Source organism: Babylonia areolata, chromosome 3 (genome assembly GCF_041734735.1).
Source record: "Babylonia areolata isolate BAREFJ2019XMU chromosome 3, ASM4173473v1, whole genome shotgun sequence".
Taxonomy (NCBI): Eukaryota; Metazoa; Mollusca; class Gastropoda; order Neogastropoda; family Buccinidae; genus Babylonia; species Babylonia areolata.
This window is the reverse complement of record NC_134878.1, coordinates 19,846,065-19,864,625: the sequence shown is the minus strand read 5'-3', so window position 1 is coordinate 19,864,625 and position 18,561 is coordinate 19,846,065. Positions and strand designations below refer to the sequence as shown.

Sequence of the window (18,561 nt, the reverse complement as noted above, 5' to 3'; positions counted from 1 at the left end):
TTCCTCTTTAAAAAGCATGGGTCATACACAACCCACACAAGCGTCCGTGTGTAGTTAAAATGCCACCTTCATTACTCATTAAGTAATTCATGAATTTTCTTCATTTTTTGGCAAAAGTTGGCCTTTTAGGTGTAGGAAGCATTTCTGAAATTTCATAGAAAAATATTAAGAATTGGCTGAGATATTTGCGTTTTTGTACCCTTCTGGGTCGTGTACGACCCACAATAGCCAGCGAAGGTTAACCTTTCCCGTACGTCGTGGGTGTGAAATCACCCAGACAAGTGTTTTTGCTCTGTAACTCAAGTAATATTGAAGCCACTTCCACATAATTTCATGACTTTGTCCATAATATAGTTTACTACATATCCACTGAACATTATTTTCTTTTATACATAAACAAAGAAGTTATTAATCAATTAATGTCCCAGTACGTCGTGGGTGTGACGACACCCATACTCCCAAAGAATAAACCTTGCACGCCGTACGTCGTGGGTGTGGAGCCACCCATGCAAAGCTTGCGCGCCACGTGTTGTCGACGTGACGTCACTTGGGCTCGCTACAGAGAGAGATCAGAGTGACCTTGTCTTTTGTTGATCGTATCCCGGTTCAAGTCTGCGGTAAGTTTTACTCTAAAGTTGTAACTAATTTCAGAAAACAATATTTATTGCACTAGATATCTTCAACAATATTGAATGAACTGTTTTTCTTGTAGAGAATGATCAGGAGCAACTGATTGATAGCTTTTTATCTAGTTGGAATTAAAGTGCCTTTCTACGAACTGGATATTTTTGTAAGTCTGAAATCAATTGATCTAAAACACACACACACACACACACACACTGCACACACACACACACACACTGTCTCTTTGTCTCTATGTCTGTTGCTCTTTACGTCCGTCTGTCTGTCTCTCTCAAACATGCAATAATATTCACATGTAAACACGCAGATACACGCACATTCATGCAGCCGCCTGTGCATAGCTATACAGTCTGCTATTTGCCTCGAGCAGCACCGCGCGTGGGCTAAAAAATATCAGCACTGGCTAGGGATAGCCTTGACCGAAAGAGGATGGGCGTGTAGCCGCTAAAAAAACAACAAAAACCAACAACAAAAACAACACACACACACACACACAAAAAACACCAAAACAAAACAAAAAAACCGTTTTTTGTAAGTAACAACACTCTCTTCTCACGGGCAAAACTTATTCACAATGCGCCTGGTCAAGCACTGGAGTAAATAGCCTACACGCACAAGTGGAAACTGCGCATGCAAGTCTGCTGAAGAAAAGTCAAATTTGCTTTACGGACAGGTGTGGGTTACTGTGCACCCACGACGTACGGCAAGGTCTTATTTCTTCAGTGAAACCATGGGTGCCTACACACCCACGACGTACAGCGAAGGGTTAGTTCGTACACAGAAACCATGGGTGCCTGCACACCCACGACGTACAGCGAAGGGTTAGTTCGTACACATAAACCATGGGTGCCTGCACACCCACGACGTACAGCGAGGGGTCATTCCTTCTTAGAAACCATGGGTTTCTGCACACCCACAATGTATGGCGCGCAAAATTTTAGGCGACGTACGGGAAAGGTTAACAGAGTTGAAGGAAGAAGAAGAAGATGCAAGTCTAACAGTCTGTGACAGCTGCTGCTTTGTCAAGTGGCAAGAAACACCACATCATTTTCACTTTCCCTGCATGACATGTGGGTCCTTTCACAATCTGTTTTTCATTTCTCCGGAAAAGCTGCTTTCAGCATGACCTATTTCTTTCGGGCATGCTGTTTTTGTATCAGCAGTCTCTGACTGCAGCAAAAAGGCATGTCCGTTGGAGGAGGAATAATCTACTTTCTGCTTCTTGTTCTCTGTTTCAGTCTCACACAACTATGTGAATTACAAGCATATCTGCAGATACTGAGACACTATGCATGAGAAATTATTATGCACACACAGGTTTAAACGCATGCATGCATGCACGCACGCACGCACGCACGCACGCGCACACACACACACACACACACTATATGTGTGTACTTCACAAACCAGATCAGTCTCTGACTCATTCTATCACACATCCTTTATTCTTTGAACATTCAAACACCGGATTCATATTCAAACAGCACATCTCTCCTTAAAATCAAGATTGAAAGCTCGATGTGCAGTACACGGAAAACTATTTCTAATAAAGACTATTAATTTTATCAAAGTAATTTTATACAAAGGAGCACAGACACACAAAACAAACAACAAAGTAAATCATACAGCACACACTCATTCATGCACACACAATCCACATGAGACTTTGGGGGCGAAAGACTACTGAAAAACTGGAGCTATTAATGGCAATAAATTTTATAAAGCATATTCTCAGGGTTATTTTATTAGAAAAGGTTGCTTGCATGTTGTTGAGATCAGCAGGAAGAGAATGTATCTAACTTACCTTTCTCCTCCAGAACACATATTGCAGGTTCCTTATTTGACAAAACTGGCAGGCAAAACCTTTCCAGACACCCCTTTTGAGTGAATTTTAAAAGAGGTGAAGGTCATTTATACAGTTCAGATAAAAAATTCATAATTAATAGATTTAAAAAACAACTCTTGCAGCTACAGTCCTGACCCTCTTTACACAAAGGTAAAATTAAATGAGCTCTGTTCAAAATGAATTGTTCAAATGGTACATTCTGCCCCTAAGGTTCACATCTGTCCCAAAGGTTCAGACATACCAACCCCTCTCAACTCTGCTCAGGACAAAATTTGAAAATTTTGGGGGGAACACTTACAGTTTCTGTAGGAACACTCACACCCTCAGTTGCAGAGACATACGCTTATCAACACAGAATACATACATTTACCTACACAGCATACATACAACATTTACTAACACAGCAGACACATAATGTTTACCTACACACCATGTGTACGTTTACCTGCAACAGAGTCAAACTCCTGTTCAGGAGGCTGATTGTAATTTACAGATATGGCCTGTTTTGCACTGTCCAGTCTTCTTGATGGTCTGTTGACATTTCTGAAACATACTAGTTGTGTGACTTACTTAATTCAGTTACCACCCCAACCTGTGCCCAGTGCACCCTGTGCATGATGAAACTACCAAATGGCTTATGACAATAAAGCAGGTGGGTGAACCAAGCTGGCTGGAAAGGAACTTGTCTGAACCATTTTGACACTGGCAGATCATCAAAACACATTGTGACTAGTTGTAACAAAATATGACAACATTGGGATAGCTGGCATCACTGAAGGTACTTTCAGTACAAGACCATGGAAAGCTGCCCCTAGTGTCTTGGGAATGCTGCTCTTGAAGCTTGAAGCTTAACATGAACACTGTTTCCTCTAAAACTGCTCAGAAGATGCAACATTGTAACAAAAAATCATCTCAGAATATGATGTTCACGAATGATTGGCTGACTGATTGCTTTACTGATATTTTCTGTAAGAAACAAGAGTTTTCTGCTGTAGATATAAGAATGAATGATTACTTTCAACAGCCATTCAGTTTAAAAGTTAAAAATTTAACGAAGTGAACTGATCATAAACACAGAAACTCTTACCCCATAGAACAGACATGGGCAAACACACACACACAACTTCAATCCATTGCTGCATAGCCCCCACCCAATAGCTATACACAGGTAAATGCAATGTACACACTGACACTGACTGACCACCAAGGTATTCCCCATTCACTGTCACTTCAAACAAACATTATGCATCAATATAGCTAATTAAACATATATCAAACCCACACTTCCCATTTCTTGTGATGCATGTTAAAAACTTGCTCAGTAACAGTGCCCAACAATCTGCTTATTTATTAATCAAGCAAAATGACAGCAACAAACGTCACAATAACGGCAGTAAAATGGCACCTCATGTAATATAGCTACAAGTCTAAGGAAGCAAGAGCTAGGCTCATCAATTAGGGAAGTGACAGATGCTTTGAGCCATTAACGTTCTGATGTGGAATAATGTACAATAAAAAACAAAATCATATCATATGCAAATACCAAAATCATTTTATATAAATCATCACAAAAAATCAGCTTTTCTCCAGACTACACAGGAACACAACTAAGAAAACTGAATAAAATTTCATGACCTCTTCACCCAAAACATTTTCATGTTCAAATATGAATGTTACAATTAAATCGGTAGCAACAAACAAGACAGACATTTGTCAAACTTTTCACACCGCTGTCAGTCATAATGAGTGAACTGCAGAGGCCTTTTGAAAGTTGACAGAAACTTGTGCACATCTGGCCAGATCTCGTTGGAGAAGCTGCCTGAGAACTCTTCCACAACCCCTTTGTTTCTGAAACATGACAACCAACAGGAACATTCAGTACTGCATGTCTTTGATCCCTATCTCTCTATCAAAAGGATTTTTTTTCCCAAAACGTTTTTGTTTATCTGACATACTTACTGTGACCTGCTGCTGCAGACTCCGACAGGGGTCTGATTCCTGTCCTGTGCAAGCTGCCACCCCACTTCAACGGAGAAATCAAAAGTAAGTGCAGTTAGTGACCTCCCTTAGTATATTACCTCCCTTACGTTTGCTTGTGCAGTGATTTCTTTTTCCGGCAGCCATCTTTCATTCTGAACCTGTGCTCTTTGTGTGGCTATGTTTCTCGATTTTACTATCAAGACATTTTTTTGTTGTTGTTTTTGGAGGGGGAAATTCCTGTTCTACAGTAGATCATTACTGAGACAAGTGAAGGAAAAATTAAGAGAAGATAAACCAACAAAATAACAAAAAACAAAACAAAATGCACCACCACCACCCACCACCACCACCAACACACACACAAATCAAACAAAAATGTGAGAGAGCATTAAGCAAGAATTAGGTCATCATTTCCAGAACATTAGGAATAAATGTAAGGAAATTTGCATGCCTATTTCCCTTGGGACAGCAATTATTACTTGAGAAAAATAAAACCACAGATTTTAACAACAATAAAACAATCATACAAACAAAACAAAACAAAGAAAATCAAATAAAACATAAAGTAGCCTGCTCCAATCTATTATATACAAAGCTCAGTGTTCGACAAGCAGGAAAGTGGCGATTTGCTGACCTGTAATACTGCAAGACAGGATGGGTCAGGCGACGATAGTGCTCCAGTCGTTTGCGTACTGTTTCTTCTTTGTCGTCATCTCTCTGAATCAAAGGCTCTCCCGTGACATCGTCAATACCCTGGGAGAAAACAAGCATAGTGTTAAGCCATTTCTTCAACTCTACTCACTCTATCACACTGTCCTATGTGTACCATCTACAAAGTACATAGCTTATGTGTCGAAAAAAGAAAAACAAATCAATGTCAACAAAAGAGGCAACATATAAATCAACTTAGTTTGATCATTATGATACTAAAGACGGTATGAACATTATCTGGATATAATATGACACTGAAGTGATAGACAGGCTTAGACGTTCCATTTTTCTTTTCGATTCTCATCAAGCTTATTCAAATACATATGCCGTTCAAGCTTATTCAAATACATATGCCGTTCATGTTTTCAACATTGTTGTGTTCTTAGCTTCGTTAAAATGTGTCTGTCAACAAAACATCTGAGCACAACAGACCCACAATCACATCACAACCAGAGATGACATTTTCATTTGCATCAGAAAATTGTCGACAGTCTCTGCAAACTTTGAAAGATTCAGTCAACCGCATAAGTTCTGTGATTTTTTTCCCCTATTCTTTGTCATACCTCTCTGACATCTTTCAAATCTATGTATCCTCCCGTTCTCTTCGCTCTGTTGCTGATGACAGAACCTTCCGCGTCCCAAAATTCAAAAGTCAAGCCTTTTCATCATCTGCTGTTCAAATATGGAACTCTTTGCCTCACCACATCCGTCACAGCCCCTCACTGCCTTCCTTTAAATCTAACCTCAAGACTTTCCTCTTCCAACAGCATCTCCTCTAGACCCTCTCTCATACATGAAAGTAGTTAATTCATTGTGTAGGTATATTTGTAGCACTGTATTGTGTATGTGTCGGATGTACGTATGTATGTATGTATGGATGGTTAGATGCATCATGCATGCATGCAAGTATGTATGTATCTATGTTTGTATTGTACGTCTGCATTTGTATATATATGTTTATTGTGCATGACTGTGAGTTGAGGACTGAGTGTGTTTCATATGCGTGCATGTGTGGGTTTTAAGCGTTTTGTGCAATGAGAAAAGCGCTGATAAATTCCCAGTTATTATCATTATCATTATTATTGTCATTGTTATACAGATCTTTTTTGTTACTTGTCATAACACGCTTAAAAAAAGAGAAGGGGGCAGGGGGTCCCAAAGACAACCTCTTAATTACAGGAAACAGAGGTGAAGGGAGGATAAAATGTGATCAACTCATCAAGGATAAAATGTGATCATCTTGGACAAAATAAAAATGTCCCTATACAAGATATGGATGTCACAACACTATGTAAAGAACAGAAGCACACACACACACACATACATACATACACACAACACACACATATATATATATATATATAAACAGTTTGTATCATCCTGTTAGTTTCAAAGGGCATTAAAATTTAAAACGGACTAATCTATATACACCACCACATCTGTTGAAAAAATAGTAGGGATATACTTTAAACCCAACACTTGAGAGCCTCACATTGTCCTGGAGTAACATTCAATTTTTTTTTAATGTTCAGCAAATTTTTAGTGCACAGAAACTCTGAAGTGAAGTATTGTCTGAACAACATTAACTTTTATTTTCAAAACACAGATCTACAGATGTACGTTGTTATTTGCTTGAAACAATGAAACTCCAGTGGAAAAACAACACACTTCTGTTCTGCCTTGACAGACTTACAGGCTCTTTCGGAGGGTTAAAGTCATCGTGATAAATACGTCCACTCTTGGCATGCGTCCAGCGGCCTTTAATCCTGTTGAGGATGACGTCGAAAGGAACGCGCAGGTTCATCACAACATCCAACTGCTCTGCATGATCCAGCTCTCTTGCCTGCGCCACTGTCCTGGGGAAACCTGCATGACCACAACAGCTGTAATTCCCATCCACAAAGCACATACTTTATTTTTTTCAAATGATGTTTAATTGTTTTGCTGCCCTTTCACTGTACCTCTACTTCTACCATTAAAAAAAACAACAACAACAAAAAAAAACCAGACTAATCTTTCACAGAGTTTGGAATTACATCTGTTAAGGAAGATTATGAGAATAATGACCAGTAAAACAAACTGTACAATACAGATTTACTAAATAAAAAAAATTAAAAAAAAGGATTTAGTTTCTGTTCATTCAATAAACATGACCTCCATACAAGCACAATAACATACAACACGAGCCAAGCAGAAATCAACATATATATATTTGACTCATGGGCAAACTAGCTATATTTTGAACAAAGTCAAAGACAAGTACTCAGTTCTAATCTTGTTATGCAGTTTAAATCACTTATTCAGTGTCAACATCAGAACATGTCACCTTAAGATCTTCTCCCAAATGATTTGCCTGTGTGCATACACACAAAGAACACACACACACACACAGTTCATATTATCCCACACTCGCCAATGTTTTCTCCCCCTCCACTAGACCTTTAGTGGTGGTCTGGATGCCAGTCATTCTGATAGGATAAGATGATAAACTAAGGTCCCATGTGCAGCATGCACTTAGATTACATTAAGAACCCAAGGCAACAAAAGAGTTGTACCTGGCAAATTCTGTAGAAAAACCCATTATTTTTGTTATACAAAAATAATATACTTGCAGGCAGAAAAAAAAAGAAAAAAAAGTGTGGCCCTCTCATTGTTGTGACACACTCTCCCTGGGGAGAACAGCCCTATTTTCACACAATGTGACAAAAGATTCATACTACACCATACAATACACACAAACACTACATTCTTCCCTTTCCCTCTGGTCAACATCTTCCCTTTTTAGAAGCGATGTTAAGCAAACTGACAACTCAGCCATCATATGAATATTATAATACAACAGGTTTTTTGCACTGTGTACTGCTCTTCAAGCTTGCTACCCACTCCTGACTGGAGTGAAACATTCACTCAAGCAACATAGAAACTCCCAACAGTTCAGAAAGGACATCTTTTTGTTAGGAATATGTCTCTCGAATATATCCTGTTTCTTCACCAAAGAATTTCACCACTGCAACATTGATCTGTCAGCAGTAAAAATAAAAAATCTTACCATCAAGAAGCCAGCACTGTGATTCATATTTCTTCAGCTCATCCAACACCATTTTAGTCATGATGTCGTCAGGAACAAGTTTGCCATCATCCATGTAGGCCTTGGCCTGTAAACCATGTTCTGAAGAGAGAGAGAGAAAAAAAAAAAAGAACTGAGTAAATTTAATGAACATGATCTAAAAGAGTGAGCGAGTATGTGATTAATCATAATAATAATAGCACCCAACTTCTTAAAAAACACCTGTAGTGTACATAATCTTCACTCAAGCATGAGCCCATTGATAGTTAAAACATGCATACACACGTATACACACATGCACACTGATTCTGGCCTGTCTTTTTCAAATGTTTCTAAACATAATGTACATGTGTACAATGTACAGTTTGTACTACTCATACACATTATGATCATTATTACTTATAGCCTGGCCATCCACATGCAGTCATATCAGGGCTGAAAATACTGTCAGTGTCAATGCAGGTTCCACAGACACCACCCTCCCCCAGCCCTGAATAAAAGGAGGAAAAAACAACAACAAAAAAGACCGCCAAAACCCATCTCTCTAATTCTTCCCTTCCTCATTCTGTCTCTTTTCTCCTGCTTCCTCCACATATCCACTTGCCTGTTGACTGTGTCATAATTGGCAAAAGATATTAATCCATTTAATGAACTAACAAGATATCAAAGAACTGATGAGACATGATAATGATTCATCTAATGAACTGATGTTGACATTTGAGGTTGTACTGAAGGAATAAGAATGGGTATCTGGAGGGAAGTGGTAGTTATAAAGGGGAGAGTGGATGCTAAACTGAAGCTGGATGAAAATGAGGTGAGCAAACGTGTATTAATGATTTCAGGTGTTACAGGTCTACGCTGCATCTGTGCATGTGATTCATATATACTACTGCCAGCTCACAGCTAGCCTGACCTTGAAGATGGGAGTATGCTGGCAACCTGCCTTGTGTGTTAATCAAAACAAAATACTCCTTGTGCGTCAGTTCCTACTCACTTCAGGTACTAAAATACCTCACTTTTCACAGAGAAGTCGAAAAAAAGAGAGGAGGAGGATTCGGAAGAGAGGGAAAGAGAATGAAGGTTGCTGGACTGGCGGAGGCGTCCATGCCTATTACATAATAAAGAAAGAGAGCGAAGACGTATGGCCGACAATAAATGACACAAATGCCCTTGCCTGTCATGTCATAGATCTGTGTTCGTAGCAAGTCTCCACTGGACAGATGAACCATTCCGAAATCTTTCGCTAATCGATTTGCAATGGTGCCTTTCCCTGACCCTGGAGGGCCCATGATGATTGCTCTCAGAAACTTGGTAAACATCGTGCTTTCGGACAGTCAGCCAAGCACGTAAAAGAAAAGGCAACTCTACAGTCAAATTCGTGTTCCACTTTTTTTAACACATGTCCTACATTCACTTCGAGAAAGACACTTCCTTTTCAGTCCTACAGTCCACTAACTGAGCTATCAGGGACACAAATTCCTGGTGTGAAATGCGGACTCAGTCAGTGACTGTTTTTATGTCGTGCTCCGGAAGAACTTCCTCGAGAGAGAACTCAGCCAATCAGTGAGAACGCACCATTCACACACACACACACACACACACACTCCATCATCATGATTAATACAGAACGCCACTTATACAAACGAGAAAATTGACATTTCCGAATGTTGTGCGTAATTACGTCCACACAAATATATTTAATAGGTGTTTTTTTGTTTTGTTTTTTGCCCACGTGTGAATCTTATGATTCAGCATAATTATGTGTTTGTCCATGATAAACTTGAACCGACTGGCATTTTGTCACCAACACAAGTGGCAAAACAACCTAATTTGGCATGATAGTAGACTGTATGAAGAAGATCTTTAATTGAAGTCATCCCATTCAAATTCGCAGAATGAAAAAAAAAAGCTTGATAGAGACCATAATCCTCAATCCAATTTTAATCAAACTTGGTGACTGCTCATGGGGACATCAGGATACCTAGAGAGGTTGGAGGTCAAAGGTCAGGTCACAACATGGCATACTGGGAAAAATGAGATGGCTTGGGTTTGTTATCCAATATTTTGATAAACATAGTTTACCATTATGGTGATTTGTTCTGGCCAGAACATCAATGCTTTGTAAATTTAGAGATCAAATGTCAAGGTCACACACACACATAAAGTATGTATGTATGTATACATATATATAAATATATAAAGCTTTCACTTCTGTACCCTTGCCTGAAGAAGCTGTTTTTACAGCAAAAATTTGCTGCTTTTTAAGAATACAAGTTTTAAAGACATTAAGAGCCTATTGTTGTTGATTTTTATTATTATTATTATTATTTTTAATACCAGTCTTGGTATTTACCTCAGTGCTTTCTGCAAGGAGCGGAACCCAGGACACAAAGAGAGTGTGAACTCTGTCTGTCTGTCTGTCTCTCTCTTCATATCATATTATATATATTGTTGTTGTTTTTGTGTTATTTTGTTTTTACTATGATTTCTTTGTTGGATTAAGTTGGAAAAAGTGTGTTTCACATACATGAGTCTTGAAGACCTTAATTTGCCTCGTTTGCTTAAAAAATTAAAAAAATTAAAAAAAAATCTCTTGCTGGCCCACTCACCTGTATTTTTCCTCTAGCCTTGAATATTTTTGGTTTATTTCTAGACATGACAATTGGACACTGTATATGTGGGTTTTTTTTTCACACCAAGGATGTGTTAGGTGCCTAATTTGGCAATTTTAGGTTTTATATGTCTTATCATATACACGTTTATTTATAATGTATTATTATATTTATGTTCAGGTCTTTTTTGTTTTGTTTTTGTTTTAATCCTTTGGTCAATGTCACAGGCATGAGCTAGGTTTATGTGCAGGAATGTTGGCCCTGTGCATGTGGTCAGCTGGGATGTAAGCAACATGCAAAAGGTATGAAGATAAAAGCTAAAGAAAAAGCATCTCTCTCTCTCTCTCTACACACACACATATATATATATATATATATGTATGTGTGTGTGTGTGTGTGTGTGTGTGTGTGTGTGTGTGTTCCTCGAAGGAATTCTCACTGGGACCACATATAGTCAAGGATTATCCACTTCCTCTGAAAGTTGCTCTTTTGGCTCTCTTCCACTGTTCACATATTGAATTAGGTATTGATTATATTAATTATTTCTCTTTATCCTTTCTCTGTTTTTTTTTTTTTTTTTTTTCATACACCCTCTCCAGGAGTGGTATGTGATTAAAGTTACGTCTGTCATTGTCCAGGCAGCAAATTCAAATCCATATTTCTAAACGAGTTAAACTAAAATCAGCACACTGACCATTCTTTGCAAATAGTCAAATAAAAAAAAAAAAAAAGAATGTACTGTTCTTTAATCTCCAAGACTTCATTAAGTTCGGAGTATGTACTGGATTACAAAGGATCTTTACCACAAAGGCACCAGCATATCCTGGGCAAAAAACTATGTCATGGGTGTTTTGGAGATTGTAAAAGGAAACCATGGACAAGCAGAGGTAGTGAAATGATCTGTTCAACATTCACTGAGCAGCATTCACCTCATGTGACGCAAGATGTAGTGTGTTGAATCATGTTGTTGGAAGAACAATGTGCAGTTTACCTGAGCCGAAAATTAATGGTGAGACCATTCAAAAAGAGACTGCAAACTAAAACTCTTTAAAGTGTGTTTGTGTGTGTGTGTGTGTGTGTGTGTGTGTGTGTAAGAAGAAGAAAAAAGAAATGCCATTGGTGTGTGTAATAATTTTTGTTCCTCTATCTTGCAACTTGGTTCTTCTCTCCAAGTGTGTGTGTGTGCGTGTGTGGTGTGCGTGTGTGTGCGTGTGTGTGTGTGTGTGTGTGTGTGTGTGTGTGTGAGAGAGAGAGTCTGTGTGTGTGTGTGTGCATTCCATGGATGTATCTGCATGTGTACAGTGAAGAGAACCAGAGAGAGGTTTGCATATGCTTTTTTGTTGCATGTAATGAAGCCAACACAGCGAATGCTGGAATCTCTCCAATTAAGGCAAGGAGCGTACACAGGACAGTGCTGTCTGGCATGCTCTGACAAAGCAAGAGCACAATAGTTTTGAGAAGAACTGCTGTAGCAGCACTGCTGAGGCCTGTGAGAAGCGGCAGCAATACCAAAGAGGCTGGACAGTTTCCTTGCCCTCACTGTGGACACCTATGCAGATCCAAACTGGGGCTCCCCATAGCCACATGTGAGTCCACCCTAAACAAGAATAACTGAGATGCACACAGATATCATTGTTGGACATGATGGTGTGTATGTGAGTGAATGCATGCACGCATGCGTGTGTGCATGTACGTGCATGTGTGCGTGCGTGTGTGCGTGCGTGTGTGTGTGCGTGCGTGTGTGTCTGTTCATGTGCACATCTGTGCATTGGAAGATCAGACATCACAAAATATTTTCAACATCAAATCACATAAAATGAAATTCACTTTATTTTAAAATGAAAAGGGCAATCCAGATCTGAAGTATCAATATATTTGTCAGAATATAAATATCAACACACCTTATAATTTGAAACTTGGTCGACAGTTGTCCACACAATTAACTAAACAACAAGGTGACAGTGCATTACAATGTATTGACAATGCAAAGTTAAAGTGGAGAATGAAGAAAAAATCCAGTATACACTCATAAAAAAGAAAATAAAGCAAATTTCAGACATAAAGACATCAATCATGGGTTATTTTCACACAATTAACCAATAAACGCAAAACATAAGACTGAGAATAATATTTAAACAAAAAAAAAAAAAAAAATACACACAAAATTTGTTCTTATTGTAAAGAGAAAAAGGATGCAAGTGGCAGCTTTACCCATATTTTGGATGCTTTTTATTGCATGGTTACAGTGCTTTTCAGTTTTTTTTTCAAAATTACCACTGTTTCAACTTTGATGTGTAATGCAGACAACCGATGTTAAACCTGCTATGTCCACAACATTTCATTAGCTATTTCATCCATTTGCCGACTTAATGTTCCTTCAGCTTGAGTATTACCAGAACACAATAGTTCTATGTCCTCTTTTTGCTTTCCATCAAAAAATAAGAAGTTTTGTTGGTTCATCATCTTATTCAATCACACCATTTTACTAATAATGGCCACCATAATAATATCATCATGCTGCTATGTTGTCACAGTGTTCCTGGACCTTGATCCTGTTAAACATCAAGCACAGCTGTTCCTCTAACTTTATGTTAAATCTCCATGCTGCTCTGTCAAAAACAACAATCTTCAAACTGACCCACACACACTGGTCTACTACTCCTGACCTGTTCATTACGTATAATTCAATACTTGGCCACTTGTATCTTGAACTATGCCAGCATGCTTATTCTGCCAACTGATTGTGCTGGCCTGCTGAACCTGTAATGCTTTGTGATGGCCCATCCATCCTGCAGTCCTTTACACTGGCTTGTTATCCTGTAAACCTCCATGGGGCAGTTTTGTAAGCCTTCACACTGGCCTGTTGTAAACCTGGCCTACTGACTTGTAAACCTTTGTGGTGGTTTGCTTAATGAGTAAACCTTCACTGTAAGCCCTTTGTCCTGTATATTGTTGTGGAGGTACATTGATCCTGTAAGCCTTTATTGTGGCCTACTCATCTTGTGAACATGCACAGTGGTCTGTTTATGAACTGTTGAGATGAATTGATCCCCCCCCCCCTCCGCCCCCTTCCTAAGTCATTTACCAAATCACAGGAAGCCAAGTAAGCTGCAAATCTTTCTGCTGGCTCATTATTGAGGTATGTATTACTGCTGTCTCATTTTGTCCTGTGAACTCCATATGTGGAAACACAAAACGTCCGAGACTGATTATCTCAAAGTCACTGGATCTGGCAGCTGTTTTGCAACAACAGAGATCAGTTTAATAATGGTCACAAAAATGAGAGATATTATCACAGTGTATGATAATCAACAAAAAGCACAGTGGAACACCCAATCAGTTGCAAGAAAGAAGAAGTGTCAGTTTAGCAAACCTTTTTCCTCGAATTACTAACAGCACACATGATGACCGTGAAAGCACAAAGGATACTATTATGCATCACACCCTATTTCAAAGGCAGTAAAAGTGTATGGACAAAAAAAGAGATGTCCTTTGCAAACAAATACACTGACATGTTATGTTAAGAAGAGATACAAAACACACACACACACACAAGAATCCAGAATATTCAACCCCTATTGGGAAACAGTGGATATGATATAACATTACTGGTTTAATACACCAAAACTCAAAATGTAAACAGCAAATAAAATGTGAAATGGGTGATAAAAATGGACAAATAAACAAATATGTCATCTTGTGATCTTACCCATTTTAATGAATTCCCTCTCTTTGAACAAACTGCAAAAATCAAAAACTTATTTTGGATTCAAATGTTTCTTTAGAATGAACTTATTTCAAAGATCTGCAAACTTAGGGTATTCCATAATAAAATTTAATTCATCTCTAGTCACACACCCATGTCATAGTTACAACAAGCAAGTAAGTCACCTGGAATATCATGGCATCTACGAGTATCCACAGGTAATTTTTGCCTGTTGCACCTGAACTGAATTAATGGTAAGATGAAACTATAAGGTAGTTTGAGAGAATATTTTCTCTTCCAAAGTTTTAAATTTCTATAAAATGAAACATTTATTACTATTTTCCAAGACGTTCCAAGATCTGAATTTCATCATTTTGTATTCCTCTCTCTCTCTCTCTCTCTCTCTCACACACACATAGGGGTGAACACACATACATGTACAGATATAAAGATTGTTTTGAAAAATTAGATATCAGCTTTATTATAATTATCATTTACACTTTAATTTGTTTAAAGAGATTAAAAAAAACAAACAAACCTGTATATTATACTTTTTTAAGCACTCATGGCACATGCGTCAATTGTCATCAACAATGTGGAAAAAGACAATATACCACTTGTCAAAACTAATACAGGACTGTTTCATTATCTGGTAAACTGGTAAAACAATAACTATCTTATGGGTTCATGTTATCAATTCCAACAACATTAGACACTATCTTTGAAGAAATAACTGAATTTACTGACAATAAATATTCCAACAGATCCAGGTTTTTCTACAATTCTGAGCCTTTAGAGGTCTCCATCTTGTGACATCTGCAGCACAAAGAGAAGTATATGTGATGAAGTATGGGGCTGAGGGGGGCAGGAGGAAATGGAATAATAAGCTGGGGTCACAGTGAACAATTCAGAGTGACCAAATGTTACTTCTTTTATGAATGCTGTTTATACCACAGCATTCCGTACATCACACCATTGCCTTTTCTGAAAGCATTTACACCCTCTATGTCAGTGAGAGAACACATGCCTGTTGTTACATACTATGCTTACAAAACTCAAACCAAAAAAAAATCACACATATTTTCCTCACAATGTCTGTGGCAGTGTGCATTTGTTAAAAATGACCTGTTACAATCTGGAAACAAACTGCATACAGGCACACTGATTCTGGCAATGGGTTGTAAATGTCCTTTGGAGACTCACAATATCCTGGAAACACACAGGGAAAAGATATGTGCCTCACAAACTGATTTCCTGATTATCTGTAGAAATGTAGAAATACCCAAAGCTCTTCTTTAAACAGTAAATTATTCAGACTAAGTTAGCCCCTGCATAATATCATATACACAACAGAAACAAAAAGTCCTGATCAACAATTATGAGGCACCAAAGCTGCAGAAGATCTTGAGCTAAGTGATCACAGATGAGGGAACAACTGTAACATGCAGGTAAAAAACTTCACAAAATATAGGGCCAAACTGAGTGGCATGAAAATTTTTCAGGAAATGAAACAGCAACATCACAAATGTAAGTGTGGACCTATCACAGCATTCTTTAACAAAGTTGCTCTGGTCAAATGTTTAGCATTAACGTGCACAGATTTAGCACATGTGTGCATTTATGCTTGAATGCTCACTCATTCACACGAACACATGCAATCATACAAAAATCATATAATGCAAAGAAAACAAACCTATAGATAGTGACATGGATCTTTTTCACATAATAAGGCTGATCAATAAACTATTGAAACTAATCATTCTTTTTTTTTTCATCAATGAAAAAATAACAAAATGCTGCTGAAAGTTCAACACATACAAAAATGGAGCAAATAGGAAAAAAATACACAACTACATCACTGCAAACACCTAAGATTGTGTGCATATGGAGAAGTCAAATATCTATCAAAATATTAATGTGGATGAGAACGGAACAAATGGAACTTAAAAAAACAATGAGTGAATGATATATAACAGCCACAAGGCAAATATCACACAAGATAGCAGAAAACCTATCATGGAACTTTTCTTACACATTAGTCTGACGCATTATAAATCCTGGCATTTGTGACTTTGTTAATTAAAAAAATATGGAATTATCATGAAAATGTGTCTTTATATACATATATACATGAAGTATACACAAAAAAGCTCAAGAATACACAACAAAAATCTCAAAAGATGAAACAGCACAAGCTGGATGGGGGAGGGGGGGGGGGGATTTACAACTACACACACACACACGGTCTACAAAAACAAACTCCATTCCTCAAAACAGCAAAATCCTCCACTTCCTCTGTCTCTGTTTCGGGCTCTGATACAGACTGTGGGGTTGTGAACAAAGAAGACGGATGGTCATTCTGTCAGCCCTGGTGACCAGCACCATGGCCCCTCCTTCCCTCTGCCCCACAGCTGTGACCGCTCATGGTGTCAGTCAGTCAACACAGACAGGTGGCTGTTGCACACCTCCATACCATACCATGGATCAGGTGGGCCTGGAATGTCTTGTTCAAACACATACACATGCACACCCAAATCTTTTGTCAACACACGTCGTGGTCTTGGTCAACAATGCTGAAAGATTTTCTTGGTTTCCTCACAACACAAACTTTGGCACTGTTTCTTGAATTCCATGCACATGCGCCTAAAATCATCCACAGCGTTGGTTTCAATCGGTGATGAAATCTCACTAAACAACAGATGCCGCTTTCACTGTCCTCTGAACAAGTTCAGCAACATTATCTTCTCATGCACACATACTGTATGCAGCAACCCTTTAGAATGAAACCCTTGACTGTCCTTACAACCTCAGCAGGGATCCATACCTCTGATCCATCTTGGTTTGAAGCAACAGGCACGTCACTGATACCCACCCTGTGGCGGTTACGCGATGGACACGTCAGCGATGCCCCCCATCGCTCCACCAGGTCCCAGTCTGCCGTTCCTGGAGTCGGAGTGGACCAGTCGAGAGGTGCTGCCAAAAGCACTGCCGGACATACTGACATCGTCGGCTTCAGAGGGCGGGGCCTGTGGAGCGGTGGCAGCACCGTGGTGTGTGATTTCCTGCTGCGAGAATTTCTTCTTCAGGTTGTGTTTGTGGTGGCTGGGAACTCGAACCAGCTCTGTTGTGCTGCCCGCCACGCTGACACTGTCCTCGCCGAACTCGGACTCCCCGCCCTCTGCCTCGGTGAAACGGGGAGCATCTGCAACATGAAAAAAACCCAATAACAATAATGATTCAATAAAACAAAAACAAAAACTTACTGTAATCTCGGGGCTGCAACTGCATTTCAATTTTCCAGTATTCTCTTTTAATGTAAAAAAAAAAAAAAAGATCACCAGCACAGTCAAATGCTGAAATATTACATCTATTTTTCCTTCTACACAGAACCAGCCAACAACGTGTCAAGAATGACATGTAATGAAAATAATTTTCATGCAACCGAAGCTTCAAGACGCCTTGGTACTGAACTCTGTATAAATAAAAGTGTAAGTGTTATCAGTTGCTGTGTTCCATACCTGAGACGCTGACATCTGGTCTCAGCTCCTCAGGAATGTCATCAATTTCATCATCCAGCAAGTCTGTCTGCATCTTGGCAAAATTTATAAACACCTGAAACAGACCATTTTTATATCAACCTTTATTTTTCCCACTGCTGAGCAAATAAGCTATCTTGTGGAAAGAAGATCAAGGTACTTTTGATGACAAAGCTGCATCATTGAAATATATGAAAGGTCAACAATCTGATAATAAATGGAATGTCTATATATTTACAGAGAAACATGCATGTCCATACTTTATCTCTCTCTCTCTTTCTCCACACATATAAACACCACCTCAGACTCAGGTAAAAGAACACATATGCACATGCACACTCGCACACACACACACAGCTTTATGCATAATGCCCACATGTGCACACACACATACAGACAGACACACCAAGGCTCATATACACACATAAACATACTCTCAGTCTGATGAGTTAGAACACACA

The 18,561-nt window shown here is 38.8% G+C and overlaps 2 protein-coding genes across 2 annotated transcripts in view; both read right to left on the bottom strand.

Moving 5' to 3' along the window:
* Positions 1-2,065: 2,065 nt before the first annotated feature.
* Positions 2,066-9,744, bottom strand: LOC143279833 (GTP:AMP phosphotransferase AK3, mitochondrial-like). Its single transcript, XM_076584064.1, has 5 exons — positions 9,421-9,744; positions 8,229-8,348; positions 6,873-7,045; positions 5,103-5,221; positions 2,066-4,336 (listed from the first exon to the last, which is right to left on the bottom strand). Exons 1-5 carry the CDS (start codon positions 9,563-9,565, stop codon positions 4,222-4,224), a joined length of 672 nt encoding a protein of 223 aa, XP_076440179.1. The 5' UTR covers positions 9,566-9,744; the 3' UTR covers positions 2,066-4,221.
* Positions 9,745-12,670: 2,926 nt separating this feature from the next.
* Positions 12,671-18,561, bottom strand: part of LOC143279832 (phospholipid-transporting ATPase ABCA1-like) — a 92,789-nt gene continuing 86,898 nt past the window's right edge. The window contains 2 exon segments of the mRNA XM_076584063.1: positions 12,671-17,766; positions 18,083-18,176. Coding sequence (XP_076440178.1) covers positions 17,447-17,766; positions 18,083-18,176 — 414 coding nt within the window. The 3' untranslated portion in view covers positions 12,671-17,446.

Bases quoted from the DNA above. Each gene is read 5' to 3' on its own strand.
- LOC143279833 (XM_076584064.1), bottom strand. From the start codon at position 9,565: ATGTTTACCAAGTTTCTGAGAGCAATCATCATGGGCCCTCCAGGGTCA. The intron at 8,349-9,420 runs GCAAGGGCATTT...CTCTCTCTTCAG, and splicing joins ACAGATCTATGACATGACAG to AACATGGTTTACAGGCCAAG. The intron at 7,046-8,228 runs GTAAGATTTTTT...GTGGTCATGCAG, and splicing joins ACAGTGCTGGCTTCTTGATG to GTTTCCCCAGGACAGTGGCG.